The sequence below is a fragment of the Gymnodraco acuticeps genome, unplaced genomic scaffold (genome assembly GCF_902827175.1).
Source record: "Gymnodraco acuticeps unplaced genomic scaffold, fGymAcu1.1, whole genome shotgun sequence".
NCBI classification, from domain to species: Eukaryota; Metazoa; Chordata; class Actinopteri; order Perciformes; family Bathydraconidae; genus Gymnodraco; species Gymnodraco acuticeps.
In genome coordinates this window covers 28,982-52,910 of record NW_022990840.1, presented here as the reverse complement: position 1 = coordinate 52,910, position 23,929 = coordinate 28,982, and the positions used below count along the sequence as shown (strand labels likewise).

The 23,929-nt window shown below is 40.6% G+C and overlaps 2 protein-coding genes across 5 annotated transcripts; one reads left to right on the top strand and one right to left on the bottom strand.

Annotated features, from left to right (window-relative positions):
* Positions 1 to 681: 681 nt before the first annotated feature.
* LOC117557315 (target of EGR1 protein 1-like) lies at positions 682 to 13,115 on the bottom strand. 4 transcript variants are annotated; one of them, XM_034233111.1, is made up of 4 exons: positions 12,717 to 13,115; positions 8,843 to 8,936; positions 8,307 to 8,730; positions 682 to 1,280 (listed from the first exon to the last, which is right to left on the bottom strand). In XM_034233111.1, exons 2-4 carry the CDS (start codon positions 8,891 to 8,893, stop codon positions 913 to 915), a joined length of 843 nt encoding a protein of 280 aa, XP_034089002.1. In that variant the 5' UTR covers positions 8,894 to 8,936; positions 12,717 to 13,115; the 3' UTR covers positions 682 to 912. The 4 variants fall into 4 exon arrangements, with proteins under 4 accessions (XP_034089002.1, XP_034089001.1, XP_034089000.1 ...); XM_034233110.1 differs by having other exon boundaries at positions 12,734 to 13,115; XM_034233109.1 differs by lacking the exon at positions 12,717 to 13,115 and having other exon boundaries at positions 8,843 to 9,015.
* Positions 13,116 to 19,966: 6,851 nt separating this feature from the next.
* Positions 19,967 to 23,327, top strand: LOC117557316 (tyrosine-protein kinase Lyn-like). Its single transcript, XM_034233114.1, has 3 exons — positions 19,967 to 20,295; positions 21,367 to 21,498; positions 22,417 to 23,327. The coding sequence occupies exons 1-3, from the start codon at positions 20,154 to 20,156 to the stop codon at positions 22,617 to 22,619; spliced, it is 477 nt and encodes a 158-aa protein (XP_034089005.1). The 5' UTR covers positions 19,967 to 20,153; the 3' UTR covers positions 22,620 to 23,327.
* The last annotated feature ends 602 nt before the right edge of the window (positions 23,328 to 23,929 follow it).

The following is a 23,929-nucleotide window of genomic DNA, read 5'->3' as shown; positions in this document are numbered from 1 at the left end:
TGAATGCAAATCAAGAATCTGGCTCTTTCCAGAGAAACTTAAGAAACAATACCTGGCTTGATCAAAACAGCTGCCACTGAATTGCACTTTATTACCGTCTTTAATACTATTAATAGTAGGTAAAAATGTACAAAAGTCTTACAAAGAAATAAAAACAGTATAGAGCATGAGAAACAGACTTACATTTCAACACTGCCAGACTGAAAGGTTGTTCCACAAGCAAACTGACCCCCTATTCCATCATTCTTAAAACATGGCAAATAAAATCAACACAAAATCCTGGTTCCCTAGTTAGGGATTACTCTTTTAAATCCATCCATCCTGAGGGGGAGGGGGGGGGGGCATGGACCAAATTCCAAGCCAATCTATTCAATAATTGTCAAAATGTGTCACTAAAAACAGAAATGGTCAACCTCATAGTGACAGAGGAAGGGGATCTACCCATCCCTCTGGGGTTCAGCACTGTCCATCAAATAGTTGAGCCAAACTGTTGGCAGGCTAAACAATTATTGATATTGAACCTGCACATGTACATTGGAGTTGTAACTAGTAATTGACCAATCAATAGGTGCATCCAGAGAAAAAAATACCAACTTCTTTGATTATTGATGTATCCTTTAAGTAATTATCCATGGAAAAAATGCCAGAAAATGCAGTTTTTAGATCTTGGCTTTTCTCTGTTAAATATTATATTAAAGTCAACATCTTTGGGTTTGGACCATAGGTTTGGACTCAACAAAACATTGAATCACTTGGACTTTGAGTCTTTTGAGGTTGTTCCTTTTTTATTATTTTTGGACAATTTATTGAACAAACAGTTTATCGTAAAAGTAATCTGCAGATTACTAATTAAAATAATAATTAGTTGCAGCCCTAATATAAACACTTAAATACTGTGTTCAAGTGTGGACACTACACTTTCTTTCCCCAAACCATCTCCATCTTCGCCACATGGGCCTTGGATGATTTGGAGAAGGTGCTTTTAACCACGTTGAGAGGAGCAGATTTACCGCTGAGGTAGACCTTATTGAGACACGAAGGAACCCAGGACTCCTCTTCCTCCTCCTTCCCTACAGCTTCCACTCCTTTCTTCTTGTTCAGGGTACATGAATGGGCAAAAATGTATCCCGTCATAAAGGCGTCGAACCCGGCACGGTGCGATCCTGAGTCGGCGTTCTTCTTCTGCTCAGTCTTGGACGATTTCTCGCTTAATTTTTCACTTCCTCCATCTTTTGTTCTGCTTTCTTCACCACCATTTGTGTTGGTTTTTGCGTTGTCATCTGTAGAGGAAACTTCTGTGTAGCTATGCAGTGGGAGTCACCGACTCAGGAAGGAGACACGGGAAGAGCAGTAGCTTTGATGTCAAACACATGATGGTTTATTTGGAGTTAACGGCCGGAGGATTCACATCACAAGTCCAAGAGTCAGAGGTTCTGACTTCACGGTAGAGTTGCCACGTCAATTCTGGAGAGCCTCTCTCTTGCCAGCCCATCTAACTGGTTTCGCAGAGAGTAAACAACATATTTGAGAAGATAGCCTAAACAGTGTGGGAACACTGAGCTACTTGCCTCGGACACCTATGACCTCGAAGATTTCACCTTGGAGTCCACAAATACAGAGAAGGAAGTGTCCCAGTGTACCCACAACACAGACCATCTGTGACCCAGTATTGACCGGTCACAGAATGGGAACAATAACATTATTGGCTAAGCAGCCTGTGTCCTTAAAGAAGGTAAACAGACATCAAGGTTTGTCCTGTATGTCACATCTTGGCGTCTATGACAATTATTTCCATAACAGTCCTCTCTTTTTATCATTTATGATAACCTAAAAACATTAGTCTAATAATAATTTGGTCAATAATTAACTCAATAGGCGTCTCCAGATTCGAGTGTGGTCTCACCTTACATTAATTACATCACAAAGTAGAATAAGATTGAAACATTCAATCACAATGATTGATACAGCCAATCATAATAGAAAAAATCATCTCTCATCAGTGTTTGATCATCTTTTGTCAAAAGCATAATAATGAACACACATAAAACACAGGTGCACAATGGCTAAATATTTGTTTTAAACTAATATCTTTTATCATTTACCATTAGTTAATTTCATTCATCAAACTATAAAATCAAAACCAGCTTGCCGCTTTAAAGATTTACTTCAAGGCAATCACTAGTCAAAAGCTTTTTAAAACTCAGGATCGTAAGAGATCCAGCTACAAATTCACAGTTAGAGTATAGAATTCACACTGGTGATTTGATCAATCTGTAATCTGCAAAAGTGCAGTGTCCTCAATTTTAGGATTACTTTTACGTTTACTTAAATACGCTTTAGTCAAGAGTAAGGCACTTAGTGAAATCAATACATTCATTTTAGTCAAGTACATTGTTCAAAATCTGAAAAGGAAAAGTTAGGCAAATATTCAAAGACTTTTGTAAAAACCTGGAAAGGAAGGATTAAACATTTTTAAACCTTGAATTATTACATTTGTAAATGCTACCACTGATCTGTACCAAATTAAGTCTATCAAGTATTCCTATTAGCCATACTTACCTGAGCTACTTATGGTACTTGGAAAGGATTCTTCTGTGTTTATCTAATGTTGAGAATATCAATTTCTTTAAATTATACTTCTCTAATTTGAGGATCAAATATGCTACATAATTGTTATATGAAATATTATAAATATTTGTTTTGGGCCAAAACTGAAATTAATCCAGTACTTGAAACATCATTGTAGGTCTTTCTATGCATGGATAATACATTAAAGAGTAGTGTTGTTAAGCCTGATTGCTGGATTCAAATCCACTAGAGTGCATGTACCTATCCAGAGGGGAGCCAGAACTTGATAGAGCTTGTCGCCGCACAACCAAACGTAATCTTGTGGCGAGCTAAACCCCACATCACTGGGCCAGGCCAGTTGTATTGCTCACGGTTGCGTTGTCCCAGGCGAGCCGTCATCACGAGGTGGGAATGCTCCATGGGGTGTGTGTGTGTATTCCTTCGGTCGATTTTGTGACACGGACAGTCAGACTCCGCACACCGGTAACACAAACGAGGAACCAGAGAGCATATGGAACCGCTCAGCTGGCACTCGCTCGTGATACCTTGTGTGTAGTGTGTTTTGGTGTATGTAGTGCAAGTGTGGTGCAAGTTGGTGATTAGGACACATCACTTGTTGTCATCTACTTCTGTTGGTGATTAGGACACATCACTTGTTGTCATCTACTTTTGTTGGTGATTAGGACACATCACTTGTTGTCATCTACTTCTGTTGGTGATTAGGACACATCACTTGTTGTCATCTACTTTTGTTGGTGACTAGGACCTTGCAGTGGCTGGCGTGGACCCACGTAGCTCTCTCTCTCTGACCCTTGGCCTTCAGAGCTGTCCTACTGTAGTTATTGGGTTAACACTTGATAGGGATGTTTTCCTGAGTGCAGACAACTCAAGGTAATGGATTAGCACATTATCATTTAAATACAAAAATAGGATAGGCCCCTCAGAATTATTTGGGAGCCTTCCTGAGACATGCACATGCATAAATGTAAGGTTTGTGTTAGTCATTTAACATGCAAGAATCATAAACTCATCAGTCCAAAGTAGAGAAATGTTATTGTAATTTAAAGGTGAGCTAGTCCCTGCGGATATCACCCCTTCTCAATGATTCTAAATGTTATATTAATTCACCATTTACCGTTTGATAACATATTAGTTTATCAGAAATATTTTCCTCTTCCATAAAACAGGTTTGAGAAATAAATGTTCCAATATAAAATCAATTACTCAATATAATTGACTCTTCCCTCCCTTTTCTTACATATGTCTCATATGAAATAATAACTTAGGAGTCTATTTAAGCATGGTGTAATCTATTAATCGAGAAGACTCAGTATCACCTGTGTGCAGCTTACAAAAAAAACAATTGTGAGAAACATATATTATGCAGGAAATGCATACCTTTGTTAAAAAAACAAAGCATATCTGATTTGGGAGGAAAAGCTTCATCCCCCTTAACATCTGAGTCACTACTGAAGGCATAGCATGAATGATAGTGGGTGTCTGAGGGTGTTATTACTGAGAAATGTCAAACACATTCAAAACCTTACATTTGAAAACAGGTTTGCATTCCTTCTCTTAAAATGACGTTATCATTGGAAACAATAAAAGCTAATTGTTTTGATGTAGAATCTATCAATTGAATCGTTAGAGCAGAACAGAATGGTCGTATTGTAGCCTGAGTACCGTGCAGCCTTCAGTTTCACCAGGTGGAAACATTGTCCATATAATGTGAATACATGTAGAACTAGACATTAAGAGGCCCCTGACATTTAGGCCTATTTTAAAAAAATAGTAGGGGCTTTTAACAGCTTGCCAACCTACAGGCATCCTCTGCATAGCAGTATGAATAGCCTTAAAAAAACAACCCACTCTGCGGTAACGAGAGTCATATTTCTGAACCAAATGCCCTAAGTTAAGCCGTTAGTCCCATCTGACTGACCCAAGGGTTGGTGCTGGTGTGACCGGGAGGCTTCCAGGTGTTCAAAGCAGATCTCAAGCTTTCAGTTCATGGCTTGGTGGGGGGAGTGGCCCACGTGAGACAGTATTGTTCAGTTTGAGGAGCGGCATTGTCTCTGGAAGCAGGTAATGGTGTCCATTCTCAGACCAGACCATTAATGTCATTTCATGTAGAGCAGCCATAGCATCTCTGTGACTGCACTCAGCCGGACTGTCAGAACTGGGTGATTCTTAGTGAAGCCGTCCAAGGCCATAGACAGAATGGAACCACGTACCAACAAAAGGGACACAAGGTCATCAATGTCTCTCTTTACCATTGGCCTAATTGCACAACAAATTAGTGGGAAAAATGTGGAGCACTAATCCATCATCATGTGAAATGTTGAGTTAATCTAAATAATTACTTATGGGTTGAAATCAAATTAACATTAGAACTAAAGTCAGTCAAAATTGGACTTTGCACGGATCCGAATCTAAGCAATACACCATTTTCCCAGCTCTGTAATGAAAAGGATAACAAGATTAGGTACATTACAGGAGTGTTCCACACCCAGACATGCACACGTATCTTATTCTAGTAGAGATTAGAGGACAAGGTCTAATGTTGTGAACAAAATGATCAAATCAAAGTTATTTTGTTTATTATATGTTATGTACCACATTTAATTGAATAATTAATCTTGAATTTACTAATAACTTTAAAGAAGGCAACAATTTACAATTTGGATGAAGTGATTACTCATCCAAAGTGTGTGTGTGTGTGTGTGTGTGTGTGTGTGTGTGTGTGTGTGTGTGTGTGTGTGTGTGTGTGTGTGTGTGTGTGTGTGTGTGTGTGTGTGTGTGTGTGTGTGTGTGTGTGTGTGTGTGTGTGTGTGTGTGTGTGTGCTTATCTGCCCAAGGTTTAAAACATTTGGGACAGCACAGCAGTGAGAATGTTATGAGAACCAATCTGTTGTTTACACTAAACTCGAAGGAAGCTAGACTGGAACATTTTAAATAAATCAAAACACTTGCACATTAATTAAATACATTTCACATTTAGCTCGAGCTGGGTTCAATACTTTTCTTTATGGTATTTAAAATTGGGCTCGAGTAGAACCCCTGGATTTGGCTTGCAACACAAAGTGATACTGATCTCTGTAGGACTTGGAAGTGTTATGATTCAAAGTGCCTGTGAAAGAGAGGCCCTTGGAAAACAACACCTATTTTGTAACTGTAATTACTTATTTTAAAGAAATTGCAACATTATACTTTTAAAGAATTGCTCAATTAATTTAACACATTTATTATGCACACAATAAAAACTTCAACAAATATATTGATCCTGGCTTAACCAGCAACCTTTACTCTATTGTTCATAAGCTCGGTTTCAGAAAACTTGTCAGTAGTTTAACAACTATTTTAATTTTAGTAATGTCTATAGAGACCAATTGGTTGATACTAGAAATAATTTGGAGCAGTTTAATAAAGAATGTTAAACTATTTTTAAAACTGTAATTGAACTTCAACTTATATTAATTCTCTGATTCCAGTGGCCAGTTGGAACAGAATAATTAACACAGTTTCCATTTTGCTGCAACAGCGCAAAAGGTTTCAACAACAATTAGTATTATGTCTGAGTCTTGTTCTGCTTATCTGCTTTGTTTCGGAATGTGTTCAATACATTACGTTTTTATTCATTATTACTATACAATACATAGATTAAGAATAAATGAAACAAATAATACAACATTGACCTAAAACCAGATTTTGCAACCCTGATCTCCTCAGGCAAGTCTCTGAGGGTCTCGGGCGCAGGACGGGGCATAGGGTTTATACAAGGTCACAAAGATATCTTAACATACCAGCAATACCATTTAAGAATGGATTATTAAAGCAATATAATCTTATTTTCTTCTTACACCTAGCGCTCACCCTGAACAGTGGGCTTCTTGTTTACATTTTCCCCTGCACACTCAGAGGCAGGACATAAAAACACTCTTTTTATTTTTCTCAGGTCATTTACTTTTGGTGAGATAATTAAAGTTTAGTTCATTTTACCCTGTCTATGGACTGATTCATTATTGTTACAAAACATACACAAGACGGCGGGACAAACCAATATAGACCCCCATACAAACAATCAGACAAACAAAACATGAACTCTTAATAAACACCAGCGCGACAGCAAAGCTCTTCAGCTCAATTTAGTCCGGATTTTAGAGATCTTAGAGGGGGTGGGGAATTATCTCCAGTGCGGCGTCTTCTCACGCCTCACCCTTGCATACAAGTGATTTATCGGTGCCTGAAAGCCGTCCAAGAACGATAACTAGCTTATCCTCTTGCGACAACCACTAGGCTATTTGTTTCTAGTGGCGCTGTGCCCCCCCGATCGGAGCCCACAGACTTTTTCCCTGCCCTTTCTCTCCAAACAACAGCTCAGTTGACTGTAGTCCGTACGACCAGCCTATATACACTTGCTATCGAGTTCACCTCAAGGTGAAACACAGTTTGCCTATGCTTGCTTGCCACTACACACCTCTGATCAATTAGCCTATAATTGTATGTATGCACTCCTGACCGCCACCTGCTCCAGAGAGCCGTAGCGCATCGGGTGATGCACGCACTTCGCGCTGGCCCGTCTAACCATGAGAAAAGCGGTCCTAAACAACGAGTGCTTTTAGACCGTCCCGTTTGAAGGACGGCGGTGCCGTGAGTTAAAACCTATAGGCAATAAGCTGTGACTTTCTCCCTCTCAGCCTGCACTGCTCCAGCCCCACACACACACGGTGAGGTTTCTTTTACACACACACACGCAAGGCTGCAGCTGGAGCCGTGTTTTTACAGAGAGGTGATAGCAGCAAATATCTCTGGCTGCTTATTTTCAACTGCTGTGCTTAGCCACTAAGACCCCCAAAATCCGGCGATTTGTCCAATACAAATCTTTTACATTGCTTTCAATTCACACAGAAGCTCCACTTCACTGATGCCCCTTCCTTAAGGTATCTCTAAACATGAGCTGTGTATGCCTGTATGGCACTTCCGTCCCGAGCAGCATACACAGAGGAAATAAGCCAGGACTGAGTCCCCAGACACTGATTCCCTGGGTTTATCATCCCCAAATGTTCATTAACCAAAAGGAAACGCAGCCGATCAGTTTCACAGGTAATTTTAGGATACCGTCAATCACAGATTCTGGTAAGGCAATGTCCAAATGTAGATTTGAAAATCACACTTACCAGCCCTGTAGATTTATTGGCATCCTGCCGACAACGCCAATTTGTAGAGGAAACTTCTGTGTAGCTATGCAGTGGGAGTCACCGACTCAGGAAGGAGACACGGGAAGAGCAGTAGCTTTGATGTCAAACACATGATGGTTTATTTGGAGTTAACGGCCGGAGGATTCACATCACAAGTCCAAGAGTCAGAGGTTCTGACTTCACGGTAGAGTTGCCACGTCAATTCTGGAGAGCCTCTCTCTTGCCAGCCCATCTAACTGGTTTCGCAGAGAGTAAACAACATATTTGAGAAGATAGCCTAAACAGTGTGGGAACACTGAGCTACTTGCCTCGGACACCTATGACCTCGAAGATTTCACCTTGGAGTCCACAAATACAGAGAAGGAAGTGTCCCAGTGTACCCACAACACAGACCATCTGTGACCCAGTATTGACCGGTCACAGAATGGGAACAATAACATTATTGGCTAAGCAGCCTGTGTCCTTAAAGAAGGTAAACAGACATCAAGGTTTGTCCTGTATGTCACATCTTGGCGTCTATGACAATTATTTCCATAACATCATCAGTAGTGGGTGTTATTTCAAGTGTGTTGTCTTGGCTCACTCCGTTCCCCTCGATGTCTGTTTTCTCTCGTTCATTCTGTTGGGTGTCCATTAGAGACCCTTTTTCTGAGGATGACTCGGCCCCTTGCTTCTCATCTGGCGTTTCTTGCAGATCCACCGCCATGTGGGGGATTTTGTGTTGAGGGGCACCGTCTTCCGCTGCCTCGCCTTTACCTTTCCTTTTTTCTTTACGTCTCTTCCTCTTAGGCGGTGGCTGCAGGAGAAACTGGTGGTGGTTGCTGAGATGGGGTGGGGCACTCTTAGTTCTGGCGATGAGCAGGAGGGGTGGTGAAGGTGGAGGATGTGGAGGAGGAGGAAGCATCTCTGGAACAGAGCTGTTGTAAAAGGAGTTGTCCTCAGGGCCCTGAAGCAGCTCCTGGTAGATCTGGAAGTGTAAGGTGTTGCATTCAAATATAATTTATCACCGAACTTCCATTAAAAATCCCAATACACTCAGAGTGTTGTTAAGAAATCTCATACTGCTATACTGTACGTACAGTGGAGCTCTCTCGTTTCATGAAGGCATCATCACAGTCAGTCAGGTTCATGTTGAGGAGTGTGAGCTCAGTCTTTCACAACGTTTGAAAACACCTGTGAGAAGAAGAACAAGTGAACAGAATGTAAACAGAGAGCCAGCTTTAATAACACAGAAATATGTTTGCATATTAACTGAAGGCAGTGCTGGAATTGGGCCGGTACTCACCGGTACGCAGTACCGGCACTTCTGGTTCTGACCCATGGAGTACCGGCACTTATTGCTCAGTACCGGCATGCTGGCGGTACTCCGGTACTCATGCACCGTGCCAGTACTCAACACTCTCCCGCCGTTCTTATTATACATCCATATATATATATACAGCCGCCCGGTACTCAGTAGATGCGTCATGAGGTGCCGAACGGACATTCTCATCGCTCTAACCGCTGGAGTTTCACAGCGGCTGTCAGCTGTTTACTCCTGTCATTCAAACAGAACGTGCTGGAGAGGGGGCGGGGCTTATCTTCTCCATGTAAATACTGTGGTGGAAACGACTATGTCAAAATTAACCTATTTGACCGTGATTTAATAGTAATACACGTTTCAAAATAATAATAATAATAATAATAATAATAATGCCGAAGTAACAACATACTGAAAACTGTTAGTAAAACCATGTTTTAATGCTTTACAATTTACATACCTAGATGCACGTGTGTTGTGTCTATGCAGTGCAACTCCCACCCAGTGGGTGGCTATGTAGAGTGATAGAACAGAGCAGGCACGCCCCCGAGAGAAGGAAAGCAAGTCACGTCACAAATTAGCATTTCTAAAATGTTAGCGTGGATTAATAAAAGTGCAAAAAGACAGCGGTTGTCGCCGGAAGAAACTTCAAATACAGAGAATGCTGTGCCTGTGTTGGAAATTGTGTCTGATGGGGAGCTTTCTTTGGTTGATCCCCCTGCTCCAAGTTCTAGTGCATTAGCATTAGCACTAGCTCCGCCGCCTCCTCCAGAGCCTCTAACGTTAGCTGCTGCTGGCGCAACTGCCACCACCAACACCGGGCAAAGCGATGCACCTGACTGCTGGACAACGGACCAGGTGCAATATTTTTGCAAGACCAATGCATGGCTCCTTCTTAAAGATAAGAAGCTAGGATGTCGGATATGCAGAGATGTCAAATCTTTGGGAATACACACTGGACAAGGACTGAAACTGTCAACTGAATGGGGTGAGTGTGCAGTGTCTCATTTCGGTGTTGACAAGGGCAAACAACAAGCTAGCCTGAGAAAAAAAAATCAAAGAACATAAAGAATCACAAGCCCATGTAAAAGCTGCTGACATCCTTACATCTGCTTCATGTGAAACTATTCAACATCAAGTGCAGTCTATGCATAAATCTGAATTAGACACCACTATCAGAGTTTTTCGAACGGCATATCAAATTGGCAAACATAGCCGGCCATTCACAGACATGCCAATTGATTTGAATGTACAGAAACTGAATGGGCTGAACGTGGGCAGGGTTTTGCACTCCAATAAAACCTGTGGCGAAATCATCGACCACATAGCTCATGAGCTGAAGAAAAAAATGGCAAAAGACATTACAGAAAACCAAAGAAAACTCTGTGTTTTGGTCGATGAATCTACCACTATTAGTGGTAAAACGGTGCTTGTTTGTGTGTCTACGCTCAGCATTAGCTGATGCTGAGCCCGAAACGTTTTTTTGGGAGCTGATCGAGTTGGATGGAACAACGGCTGATGACATCACAAAGGCGTTAATGGAGTGTCTTGGAAGAGATTTTAACGAGGACTTTTTAGGTCAGTGTTTCGTTTCTTTTGCATGTGATGGGGCTTCAGTCATGCTAGGGAAGAGAACAGGCGTTGCTACCCAGTTGTGTAGTAAATTCCCAAGCCTGTTTGTGTGGCACTGCTCCAATCATCATTTAGAGCTGGCAGTTGGGGATGTGGTCAAGGAGGTCTCAGGGCTCAATCATTTCCAGATCTTTTTTGACAAACTCTATTCCTTGTTCCATGCCTCCCCCAAAAATCAGAGGCAGTTAGCGCAGTGTGCGCAAGCAGTCGGACAGCGTCTCCTGGTGATAGGGCGTGTTTTGTCCATCCGCTGGGTGGCTTCAAGTGAAAGGAGCGTCAGAGCAGTCTGGGAAAACTACCGAGTGCTTCATGATCACTTCACAAATGCTGCAAACGACACGAGCAGGGATTCCAGAGACAGAGCAAAGTACAAGGGCCTGGATGATGTGCTCACATCTGCAACGTTTGTCAGCAATCTGGGACTGATGTACGATGCGCTCACAGAGCTCAGCGACCTCTCTCGGCAACTCCAAAAAAGAGAGATGACACTGCCTACAGCAGATAGGCTCTTAACTCGAGAAATACGAGTTTTTGAATCCATGGTCACCATGCCTGGCCCACACATGACTACAGTTCATACAGCTCTAGCTGAGAAGTCCTTCAAGGGTGTTGCCCTGCGTGAGAATGGCAGGCTTGTACAGATTCATGCAGGTCAGTTTTTCCGCAGTATGGTAGAGAATCTGAGACACAGAATGACTTCCACAACCTCCTCTCATGTCAGCACAAGAGAAATCCCATTACATGGCCGGGAGGCCCGGGACAATCAGCTAATCCAGGACATGAAAGTTATCCATCCTGGAAGTTGGCCTGAAGAGGAGTTAGACGTACAGTATGGGGACGTAGAGGTGCTACGTTTGTGCGAAGTGCTGAAAGTGGACAGAAGAGAGACTGTTCAGGGCTTTCGCGAATACAAGGAAACCAGGGCATCCCGTACACCTGCTGCCATGGAGCCTCTACTGAAAGCAGTCCGAACCATCGCTGTCTCCACTAGTGAGTGTGAGCGGGCATTCAGCTGCATGAACGATATCCTTACTGCAAAAAGGAATGCTCTCTCTGTCAGCCGACTGTCCAGCCTGGTTTTCATTAAATGTAATGGACCATCACTAGGACAGTTCAATCCGGAACAGTATGTGAGGTCCTGGCTGGCAAAGGGAAGGAGAAGTGCTGATGAAAGAGCCTGTCCAGCTCCAGCCCCTGATACTGATGTCCCCAAGGCCTTCTGGAGCCTTTTCTAACAATGTGAAGTATATTGCAAAGCAGCTCACCCAGTGAGAAGACTTTTGGCATAATGTGCCGATTTGTACAGATCCTGGAGATAGAAGGACTTCAGACCAACCAGGGAGTTATCTGATCAGCTTGGTGTTCAATGTAACTCTTTACCATGGCTCAGACTTTGTTACTTGCAGTTACAGTTTCTCATTTTAGATTGTGCACATTTTGCATTTGTTTTTACATGTTCTTTGTTCATGCTCTTTATCATTTTTCTGAGTTGGAAAGTTAGATTGCATCATAGTTTACTTTATACATATTTGTATTCTTCAGTGGTGAAGTATATTGCAAAGCAGCTCAGCCATGTGAGAAGACTTTTGGCACTTTTTCGTTTTCTGAGTTGGAAAGTTAGATTGCATTCAAAATGTACAGAAATACTTAATTTTGTTAAAGCTTTTTATAAAAAATGCTTCTGACCAGAGCTTTGTTTCCTTGTCATTAATGTTGAACACCACCAGAGGGGCTCTCACCTGAAAGGTCTCTGCTTCATGTGTCTTCAGCAGAAGATCTAGACTTTGATTGCTATATTTTCAGTTAATATTGACCTTACTGAGCTTTAGCCATATCCGCTGCCTATCATAAAAAATGTTAAGTACAGTGAACCTTTCTAAAATATACAGTAGTAAAGAGACAAACCCACCAGCATTATAGTAGCCAAATTCTTGTTTGTGGGCTGTATATATAAAATTGACTTGAAAAAGTTGCTGATTTTAGAGTACTGGCACCTTTTTCATTCCAATTCAAGCACTGACTGAAGGACTATATCTGCGTGTGTTTCTCTGGTCCTTGCTGTTCCACTCAGGTCTCCACATGGCAGTAGGATAACATCTGTGCAGGTTTCCTTATAGAGGCTGTAGGTGGAGGTTTGGCCACAGCTTTCTGTGGGGATCTTCAGGGGGAGTGGTCTTCTTCAGGTGGCTGAAGGTGGAGGTTTGACCGCAGTGATCTGTCAGAGGGCATGGCGTATATAGAGGATAAGAAATATATCCACAGAGACCTGAGAGCAGCCAATGTCCTGGTGTCAGAGAGTCTGCTCTGCAAAATCGCTGACTTTGGACTGGCAAGAGTTATAGAGGACGACGAATACTCTGCCAGAGAGGGTATACTTTTTCTGTTTGAATGTCCATTGTTATTTTTCAGTATTTAGCTGACTCCCAGGGGGATATTTTGAAAAACCTAAAATAAAAATCGAAGTAGAATTGATGAACTATGTGTGTTTCAAGAGCCAGACTTTTGGTTTCAGTTGCCAGTTCCTCTACTTTTTCAAGCTAAAATAAACCACTCAGTGACCAACATAGGTTTAAACCAGGGGCGTCGCCTGGACCTGGAAACATTCGGGGCTTAGCCCACAGTGGCGGCACTACAGTCAAATTTTCTACTGCAAGACTCCCCACACGCACATACACAATTGCGCCATCTGGTGTCACAAACGTGTGCCTGCATTAGCTTTGTTACGGCAATGCATTGTGGGAGATTCTCATAGCACGTGAGGATCTCTTGAGGGTAAGGTGCCTGTATTATCTCGGTGGACAAAATGTATGTTTTTATTTTATAAGGACAATAACGTACTGTTGTGTTTGTTTAGTTTAATGTTAATTGTTTAATGCTCACAGTCACAGCAACATGTTTTTTGTGAGATTGGCTATTTGTTTTATATGATTTATCAACGTGATCATCAATAGCTAATCTGAGCACCAGAACCCAGCTCAGAGTCCTTTTATGCTGTCCATTGAAATGCAGGTATGCGAGTTTTATACACCAGTTTATTTATGTTTAATGTTTCACATTGCTCCACATGATGCCTTGACTACAAAGTCTTCCTTGTTTCTACGCTTCTTCCTCTGCGTCACAGTTTCGGGAATATCAAGATCATTGCACAGGGCCTTGGTCTTGTCATAGACCTCATGTGCTTTCTCGTTACTTCGGTAACTTTTCAGTGTGTTCTCAACTGCTGTTTTGTAATCTACTGCCTGCACCAAGTCAATTGTTTCTTTCTGCAGGTATGTGTGCAGGCCCTGAGTGGTTGAGAGCAGTGTCTGGAACATGACAGCATGTAGAAGGTACTGCATTTTCAAAGCTTGCTTTCCAGTCCCTTTGCTAGAGGGGCTAAAGGCTCCCTAAAGTCTTGATCATAGCAGGGAGGTTTTTGACATGCCCAGCGAACAAGTTGTTTGTCCCCTACCTCTAGCTGTTTCTGAAATGTTTGCAATCTCTGATGTTGGAAAGAGATGTGGAGAAGAAAGAGTAGAGACACTCCAGGAGATCAACGCAGGTATGTGAGTTTTGTACACCAGTTTGTATAAGTTTAATGTTTCACATTGCTTGTGAAAAATATACTACCACTATACGATCACTGATGTTTTGTTTTGTTGTTATTTTGTAAAAGAGATAGCATGAGAGGATCTCTTAAGCAATGCAGCTCACGTGTCCTTTTTATATGCTGTCCATTGAAATGCAGGAAAGTAATCACCAGCTCAGAGTAGGGCTGGGCGATTTTTTCGGTTTTCACGATTAATCGCATTTTTACTTTCCTACGGTTTGTGAAATGGCTAAACCGAAAAAACCGCGATTTTTTTTTGGATCTGTAATCAAAAAGCTCCTCAAAAACACTATCGAAGCAGTTCCTGCCGTTGCTACGTTAGTTCAAACAGTAACAACGCACTATTTTTCTTAGCGGATGCATGTCAATTTAAATCAATACAAAACTATTTTTTAAATCAATAAAATCATTTTCTAAATCCATAAAAGCATTTCAATTAATATTGGGGAGTCATGTCGTTACTTTGCTGAGAATTTGGCCATGTAATAAGCGGGATAATGTGCACATTGCATAATGTGCCTTCATGCCGATCCCTCCGCAAAAAAAACGGCTCGTTCGCGGGCGAGAGCCGGCTCCCGTCGTTCACTTAAATAGTTCGCGACCGACACATCACTACGACAGACGTAGCATAAAAATGTCCACGAACACAGATGAAGAAGAACTCATTCCTAAAAAAGGTACCACTTCAGTAAGTTCAGTTGTATGGAAGTGGTTCGGGTACAAGCAGTCAGACATAGAACAAACAACTGTTCTGTGTAAGGTCTGTAGAAAGACGATCGCTGCAAAACATGGGAACACAACCAACTTATTCCAGCACCTGCGACAGAGACATGCAGTGGTGGAAGCTACATGAAGCTAACTTCCCAAGACTGAGTTATCTGGCCAAGAAATATCTCTCCATTCCTGCCACAAGTGCCCCTTCGGAGAGGGTTTTCAGTACGGGGGGTAATATTGTAACATGCCAAAGAGCATGCCTCAAGCCAGAGGCAGTAGACAGGCTTGTCTTCCTCGCGAAAAACCTGTAGAAAACTTCCTAGAAAGTTAAAGGGATGTTATTTTGTTTGAGGGTATTTTTTTATTATCATTATTTGTTGTATTTGTATCATTCAACATGATGATATTTTTAAATGATGAAACCAGTCTGAAGTGATTTTTTTGTTTGATGCCAACAGCAAGACTAACCTGGAATTCATGCATTGCAATTATTCTAATGGTTAACTTCCTGCAAGCTATAACAAACCCCAATATTACCTTTCCTGAAATCAACATCCTGTAACCTGATTTATTTGGACATGTTTTTCTATTTCACTATTATATTAAAAACATATAACAATATATATTTTATTTTTTAAATGTTTAACTGATGACCTATAGCCTTTATATTTTGTATTGGAACATAACAAAAACATATTTCATAAAACAGTTTTACATTTTCAAAGATATATGAGGCTTTATACTTTCTTTTAATTTTCTTTGAGATATGATTTGTTGAAATGATTGACAAAAGTGTATAATGTATATTTTTCTCACATAACTAAATATGCAACCCAAATTATTCTGGACAGTGATATTTAATAGGTTTTCTTTCCATGCAGGTGCATTTGGAAATAATAGAAATGTTGAAATTGAAATGAAACCAGATGCAGTCAACATTTCTAACATCAGATTCAGTATTGGCATTTTTTTCATCCGTGAACCTTTGTTGGAAATGTGGATGATCCCAAAATAAAATGTCAAGTCCTCGCATCTTTACTCCAACCATCTGTTTTATTCTTCTTTTTACTCGCCATACTTAACTCACCACATCCAGGAGGATCCATATCATTTCAGAAAAAAATCGAGGTTTAAATCGAAAATCGTCCATTAGTTAGAAAAAATAGAGGTTTTATTTTTAGGCCAAATCGCCCAGCCCTAGCTCTGAGTGATCTGTTGACGAGGGGACACTACACCGGAGTTACATAGGCAGAGATAAAGTGCTATTTTGGGGGGAACTCACCTCCTCTGGGGGGGCCGGGCCATGCTCCCCCAGGAAGACTTTTTTTAAATACTGAAGTCAAAAGCATCAATCTTGTGCACTTTGAGAGCAACATTAAGATATATGGATACATCTCTCAACACCCATATGTCAAAAAGAAATCAAAGAATCAGAAACGGGTTTATTATTTAAACACACTTCATTTTCCAATTAAATCATAAACTATGTCAAATTATTAGAAGTAGTTAGTAATCAGATTAAACAGAAAACAGGGATGGAAGGAGGAAATAATAATCCCTCATCACTTGCTGTCTGCGGTTGAAATGATCTCTTTTGCTGGCCAAACATGCTGGATGGAAAGCAGTGGTGTCTCACTTGCCTTGGCCCTGTATCTGCAGTCCCTAAATCAGTCATGTTACTCATTGACTCTTGTCTGTTCTGGTGTTCCTGTTCATTGTTGTCTCCATTGTTGTTCTTGTCTGTTGTATCTCCTTCTTGTGTGTCCTTTCTCCTGTTCTCCTTTCTTCATCCTCTACTCTGTTTGGCTCATCTGTGATGACTGTAGGTAAACACAAACAAGTATGTAAGTCAATCCGTTTCCAGCTCTGTCAAATAAATGAATTTCAAGATACACACATTTGTCTTCATTCAAATGAGTGTCACCACACTGTCACACAATGTAATACTAACCAATTGAAAATAGTTACATTTACATTGGAAACCTCTTGTAGATATCACTGTTAGAGTAGTTATCTGCCAATAGGACAGAATCATTCCTATACAAATGCAGTTTGAGTAATTCACTTAATATATTTACTTAAAACTTTAATATAGTCATTTTCACTTAATACTCTAATATAGTCATCTTTCTGCATTCAACACTAAGGAAAGCTGTACAATTTGACATGATAATGAGGAAAAAAGGCCTCCGACAATGCAGATCATCTTTTGATCATATCAATTTTAAGATGCGGGTCAAGGCTTCATATTTGGGAGCATAGTGTCCCTTGCTCCCTTTCAGGAGCCCCACTGGATTGGCTTTGATCTGAAATATTTATATAAAAAGCTTGTTAGCTGGCTGTCCATCTCATAATGTTCACATAGAAACTAGCTGTCAATAGGAATATCAATCAGAAGAATTATATTTTCATGCAAAATCTGTCTCAAAAAGAGCTTGCACATTTAAATGCAGGTGTTGTTATGGCAACGTCAGTGGCCAGACAGCCACATTTACTGCTGCAAATACGTTCAAACATGCTGTCGACACGTAAAGCAATGGAAACTATGCCACCATTTCAGCTGACTTTTCCTCAGAAATACTGTCACATAACATCCATATATTTCAGTGCTAGGTTGATGCTAAGCTAAGCTAACTATGAAACACTTTAACTGACAGGACTCCGGAATCAGGATCAACTGTGTAATGTAAGGTAGCTTCTAGCTTCATGTCGAACAGTAAGTCAACATTTCCCAGAGAGCTTTCTTTGAAATCACCAAGTAACGCTAAAAAACACAACATTTAGATTGTATGACAAAGTGTTTATTTAATATATCTGGCTAGCTATAGCTACTTGCTAACGGTTTAGCTTACCCGCGCGATTCAAAGTAACGTCAACGTAGCTATAATTTATGCTTTGCTTACATGTTCGCATAACTTGTAAGTTTACTGACAGGTACATACCTTGTTCACCTGGCTCAGGTGGTGGCTCTGGGGTTGTTGTGTGAGCCACCACTTGAGAATTGCCGTCTTTTTTATTAAAGAAATGTCTAATGTCCATCTTCAGAATCTCCGCGTCCGGGGCTGACAGTTTAAAGCAGGCATCCTCAAACTACGGACTCCGGTCCGGATCCGGACCGAACCACCACTGTCTCCGGACTCCGAGCAAATTATACTTTTCATATGTATTATCTCTCTGTATTATATGTGAGACATCGCCACAACGCATTCGCAACGAGTCAAAATTCTCCGCTATGTCCACTGCAAACAGCGCTCTGCATGTCTGACTGTTCCACTGTGTTTCACCTGTGTGTGTCAACGCTTTGGTCCAATCACATTCAGCATCCAGTCAGCGTTTTTTCCCCCCAAACAATCTGCGAATCAGAGGCACAGTAGGGCGGGTCTTCGCGGAATGCGGGTGGGAAAAATGTGTGTGTCTCTTTCAACCTGTCTAAGTCAGAGCGAGAATTAAAAAAAAAAATTCAGAGCGAGAGTTAACAGCTCATCTAGTTCCATCTGTACTGTAGCTAGTAGCCTAGTTTCACCTACGGGGGTGGCAACTGACACTCTAGAAATAGGCCTTGCCACCCCAGCTGCCACCCCAGTTGGCAGCTTTGTTTTGAAAGAAATGTTGTGGCTCATCGGACATTTATGAGAGAAAGTCTCTAATGTCCGAGTGCAAGTGAATGCAGCACAAGATGCACGTCATGTAACCCCTCCCCCGGTCCTGGCGCGAGCGTGGACAATGGCATATGATTGGCGGCGATTTCATTTTGAACTGGACGGCGCAAAACGAGAAGCATTCGGACCCAAGCGCTGAAGGAATCAGGTATTTGCGGTCTACACTGACAGAGAAGAGACTGTCAGTTTGGCTGTACTCAGCATTGAATCAAAACGCACTGAAGCTGTTGATCTTAATAAGTTTGTGAGGCGTTTTGCTGAACAAGATGGTAATCGCCGCATTCAGCTGTAATAGACATGTCAACTTGATGCTCTGCTCACGGATGAGCATACAAAACTATTAAGATGATGACCTTACGTATGTAAATATATGTTTTTCTTTGAGGGGGTCTGCCCCCAAAAAACTGTTTTAAGTCAGTGCATTTCCTTAGCTGTGGGTGAGTCCACTGACACCACTGACAATGCTCAGTTGCTGGTGTTTGTGAGTTTTTATGATGAGGCAAAGGGGGAGTTTGTTTGAAGATGTGTTGGGGCCTGACGAACCTCAGTGGACACACAAGGGGGAATACATTTATAAAGCAATAATGGGAATGCTGAATGAAAGAGGGTGCAGCTGCCTTTATTCATAACTGTGCAGCTCTTACACTGCGACTCTGAGGGGTCAAGCACAGACACAACAACAATGAAAACTGCTGCATACAGATTATTTTTGTTTTTGCAACCTCGTGTTAAGAATCTTGTTGCAATTGTTTAAAAGTTTGAATGACCGTAATAAACTGACCTTTGTCTTATTGAAACATTTATTTTGGACCTTTAAGATTTGTATTTGAGTGCCCCTGGTTTAAAGTTTAAACATTGTCACAGAGGAGAGGTACGTACCTGTCAGCCAATAAAACACGTTTATGTCCATGCAACTCTCTGATTGGTCTGGTGGCGTCGTCTTGCCTCTGTGTTGCATTCACTGAACATGGGAAATTACAATTCTGCCGTCTATCCTATAGGTAAAGTAGGTTAATGTATTATATTATTGAGGGAGAAGTTGTCCGGGGCTAAAGAAAAAACATCCGGGGCTAAAGCCCCGGATGCCTACCCCAGGCGACGCCCATGCTGTACGTACAGTGGAGCTCTCTCGTTTCATGAAGGCATCATCACAGTCAGTCAGGTTCATGTTGAGGAGTGTGAGCTCAGTCTTTCACAACGTTTGAAAACACCTGTGAGAAGAAGAACAAGTGAACAGAATGTAAACAGAGAGCCAGCTTTAATAACACAGAAATATGTTTGCATATTAACTGAAGGACTATATCTGCGTGTGTTTCTCTGGTCCTTGCTGTTCCACTCAGGTCTCCACATGGCAGTAGGATAACATCTGTGCAGGTTTCCTTATAGAGGCTGTAGGTGGAGGTTTGGCCACAGCTTTCTGTGGGGATCTTCAGGGGGAGTGGTCTTCTTCAGGTGGCTGAAGGTGGAGGTTTGACCGCAGTGATCTGTCAGAGGGCATGGCGTATATAGAGGATAATAAATATATCCACAGAGACCTGAGAGCAGCCAATATCCTGGTGTCAGAGAGTCTGCTCTGCAAAATCGCTGACTTTGGACTGGCAAGAGTTATAGAGGACGACGAATACTCTGCCAGAGAGGGTATACTTTTTCTGTTTGAATGTCCATTGTTATTTTTCAGTATTTAGCTGACTCCCAGGGGGATACTTTTGAAAAACCTAAAATAAAAATCGAAGTAGAATTGATGAACTATGTGTGTTTCAAGAGCCAGACTTTTGGTTTCAGTTGCCAGTTCCTCTACTTTTTCAAGCTAAAATAAACCACTCAGTGACCAACATAGGTTTAAACCATTCTTTCTCCTTTCATACTAACACCAGTCTAGTGTGTGAAAATGTATCTATGTGTCATCATAAACCTGATGATTACTGACCTGGAACCAGGAAACACTGAAACTCCCTTCATAGGAACATTACAAATAAACGCAGGTTTTTATTCTGACCTTCATTTACATATTCCATTGCAGTATGGGTCATACACGTGGAAATATGGAGTTTTTTTCCATTCAGCAGATGAATTTGATTTGAATTTAGATACTAAATTAACGGCATATTTAATGTTTTTCAGTGTCAGTTTCCTGAACATACAAGAGCCACCATTCACAGGCTTTTACTGTAAGCAGAATTAATGGCGTTTATTAGTTGTGACCTTTAGCATAGATTTGCAGTTTTATGGCCATACTCTACCAACTCCTTGGCCTAGTAGGCTATGACTGTCTATCACTAAGCTGATCAGTGCAGTAAGGTTAAAACATTTTCAGATGTAAACAACTAATGGCAAAAGCAATTATGATGAGAGCAAATCATTTGGCATTTCAAATATTTTTTTATTTCAGTGACATCTTATGCACTTATCTGCAAAAAACGATTTTACACACATTGATAGTGTAACTTCATGTGTTTTGCATTTTGTAACAACAATTTTCATAGAAAATTCAGTAATGATTGGTTTATGGAAGATTAAAAAGATACAATTTAATCTTCCCAAAGTTGTCTTACTGGATTAATGGTCAATGGTTTTGAAGAGTTTGATTTTCTCCTACAGTATGTTCATGGTAGCACAAAAGCCACTGAGCCAATGATCATGTCAAGCAGCTGGTTTTGTTAGATACTAAATGAACGGCATATTTAATGTTTTTTACCATGTCATGCTCAGGAGCCAAATTCCCCATCAAGTGGACGGCTCCAGAGGCCATCAACTACGGATCCTTCACCATCAAGTCAGACATCTGGTCCTTCGGAGTTCTGCTCTATGAGATTATAACATACGGGAAATGCCCCTACCCAGGTAAAAAAAAAAAACCTAAGTAGCCTATTTGTACTACTTATATTATTTGAATTTTTTTTAAACTACAGTGTTATGATCTTTGAATAATGCACAAAATACCATTAAATAACTTGCGTAGCTTTACTTATAACGAACAATTTGACTAAGACAAACGTGGTGACTACAGTAAAAGAGGTTTCCACAATACTGGAGTCATTGTGTTTTGAATATCTACCGTCCTCTACTGGTGATTCTTTACTCAAGCTAATGACTACGTGGCTATATAGAGTATGTGTGTTGTCCCTCTAAACCAGGGGTGTCCAAACTTTTTTCACTGAAGGCCACATACAGAAAAGCATATAAAGGGTTGGGCCCCCCACCAGAGGTGAGGTTTATTGCCTCATAAGTTAAGTTATAAGTTAGCAAAATCAATCAAATGTAGGTAAATTATTCTTGATAATTGAAATGCTTAAAGAGAAAAAAACGCCTACATCACAGCTTTCCATCGGGTTTCATTTATTTAGTTACAAAAAGTGTTGACAACTCATCTCTTAAAACAGAAGCCTCAGATTGCTTATAATAAGGGGAAAGAGGAAAGGTATATTTGAAACTTGATATGTAAGTAAGTTATTGGGCGTTTTTTTATCAACTAAGATTTGTTAGAAAATGTTTTCAACTTTAATTGACTGAATTTATTTGAAAATTGGTTACATGAACACACGAATACTACTGTGTCATATACATATATATTTAAGAAGTGCAATATAAGAAAAGCACAAGTTTCAGATGTGGGCCATATTCCATTATGCTTTTACAATTAGCTGAGGGCCAATTTAAAATGGACAACGGACCGCAGTTGGCCCCTGGGCCGTAGTTGGGACACCCCTGCTCTAAACAATCCTAGATTCTCACCTGCATGCCTGCCTGTGTTCTCCTCAGGTATGACCAAAGGAGAGGTGATTTCCTCGGTGCAGCGCGGCTACAGGATGCCTCAGCCTGACAGCTGTCCTGACGAGCTCTACGCCATCATGACGTCCTGCTGGAAGCACAAACCTGAAGACAGGCCCACCTTCGAGTACCTGCAGAGTGTCCTGGACGACTTCTACACCGCCACAGAGGGACAATACCAGCAACAACCATAGAGAGGGACACTTTCAGCCAGAAATTATATGTGGAGCTGCTTTGGATGTGTTGTTATAGTTGTAATATTTTGTATATACCAGACTAATGTCTAAAGCCCTAACAATCTTGAAATGTGCTCCTATACATGTTTACAATGTGTTTCTTATATATTTGCTGTTAAGAACATTTCCCTGGATTTACCGTACTGTACTATTCAAAGTGTATGTGCTATTCCAGTACCTGACCATCTCAAATTCAATGTATGTTTGAAAGGGACAGAACAAATAGGTGACATTATACATAAGAGTTTGCAATGCTAGGACACAATGTCTTTATTCCTGTCCAAAAAGCTGCCTAAAAGAGACTGGATGTGTATATAATGTGGCAACAATTGAAAAAGGGCCATGCTGTATTTACGATTAGCTGTTTGACTTCACACAATCATTTCTCCTTTTATATAGTGTAAATGACTGAATTTCACATTTCATGACTTATTATTTCGTAAGCTGCTCTAACAATGTTCTTCAATCTCTAACAAAATATTCTTTAATCATTTTCTGTTTGTTAACTGTTTCTTGAATATCCTGATCATCTCTGAACCCCACTTCATATTGAAGTTATTTAGCATTTGTTTAATTGTTTAATTGGTGTGAATATGTTATCTGTATTATTTCAACTGTACATATATAGTGGGCTATTATATAATTAAATGTCTGGCTTTGACATATTGTGACTCTTGGTATATTTGGTTCATATTTAGAATTCACCTTAAATGTAGAGGAAAAATAAACTTTATTTTGGAAAATTGAAACAACACGCTTTTTATTTATTTAATACGCATTTCAATGATACTTGTTGATATTTGAGATGAGATTGTGGAAATGTTGTATTGGCTGAAATAGCCGTAATTGCAGTAATTACATTTTGTGTCAGATGTCTTTGTACATTTGGCTCAAGAAATTCCGACATGATGAATTACTAGAAAGTGAATGTGTTAATGTTATTAATGTATTAATATAAACCCTAAATAAGTGGCGACTAATAATTAATATACCATGACAAAGGAACACACTTCAACTTAAACACACAAAAACAATCATATCCTTAGGATCTGTTTTATACAAATTATTCTGGTCTCAAATTACTGATCAGATGGTTGCAGACAATAGTTCATTTATTGTAAAACAGTGCAGAGGCTTAAAAGAGCACATTGGACGTCGTATTAGGGGGCGTTGTTGGAAAAGTAAGGCACTGAAGTCTCGGGTGGAGCGTCTCTGCAATCTTTGGCCTTCAATGAATCGGCATGCGTAGAAAGTGCTGGTGGTTGCAG

Bases quoted from the DNA above. Each gene is read 5' to 3' on its own strand.
- LOC117557315 (XM_034233111.1), bottom strand. From the start codon at position 8,893: ATGAACCTGACTGACTGTGATGATGCCTTCATGAAACGAGAGAGCTCC. The intron at 8,731-8,842 runs GTACGTACAGTA...TTACACTTCCAG, and splicing joins TGAAACGAGAGAGCTCCACT to ATCTACCAGGAGCTGCTTCA. The intron at 1,281-8,306 runs ATGATGTTATGG...TTTCCTCTACAG, and splicing joins TGAAATAACACCCACTACTG to ATGACAACGCAAAAACCAAC.
- LOC117557316 (XM_034233114.1), top strand. From the start codon at position 20,154: ATGGCGTATATAGAGGATAATAAATATATCCACAGAGACCTGAGAGCA. The intron at 20,296-21,366 runs GTATACTTTTTC...TGTCATGCTCAG, and splicing joins CGAATACTCTGCCAGAGAGG to GAGCCAAATTCCCCATCAAG. The intron at 21,499-22,416 runs GTAAAAAAAAAA...TGTTCTCCTCAG, and splicing joins CGGGAAATGCCCCTACCCAG to GTATGACCAAAGGAGAGGTG.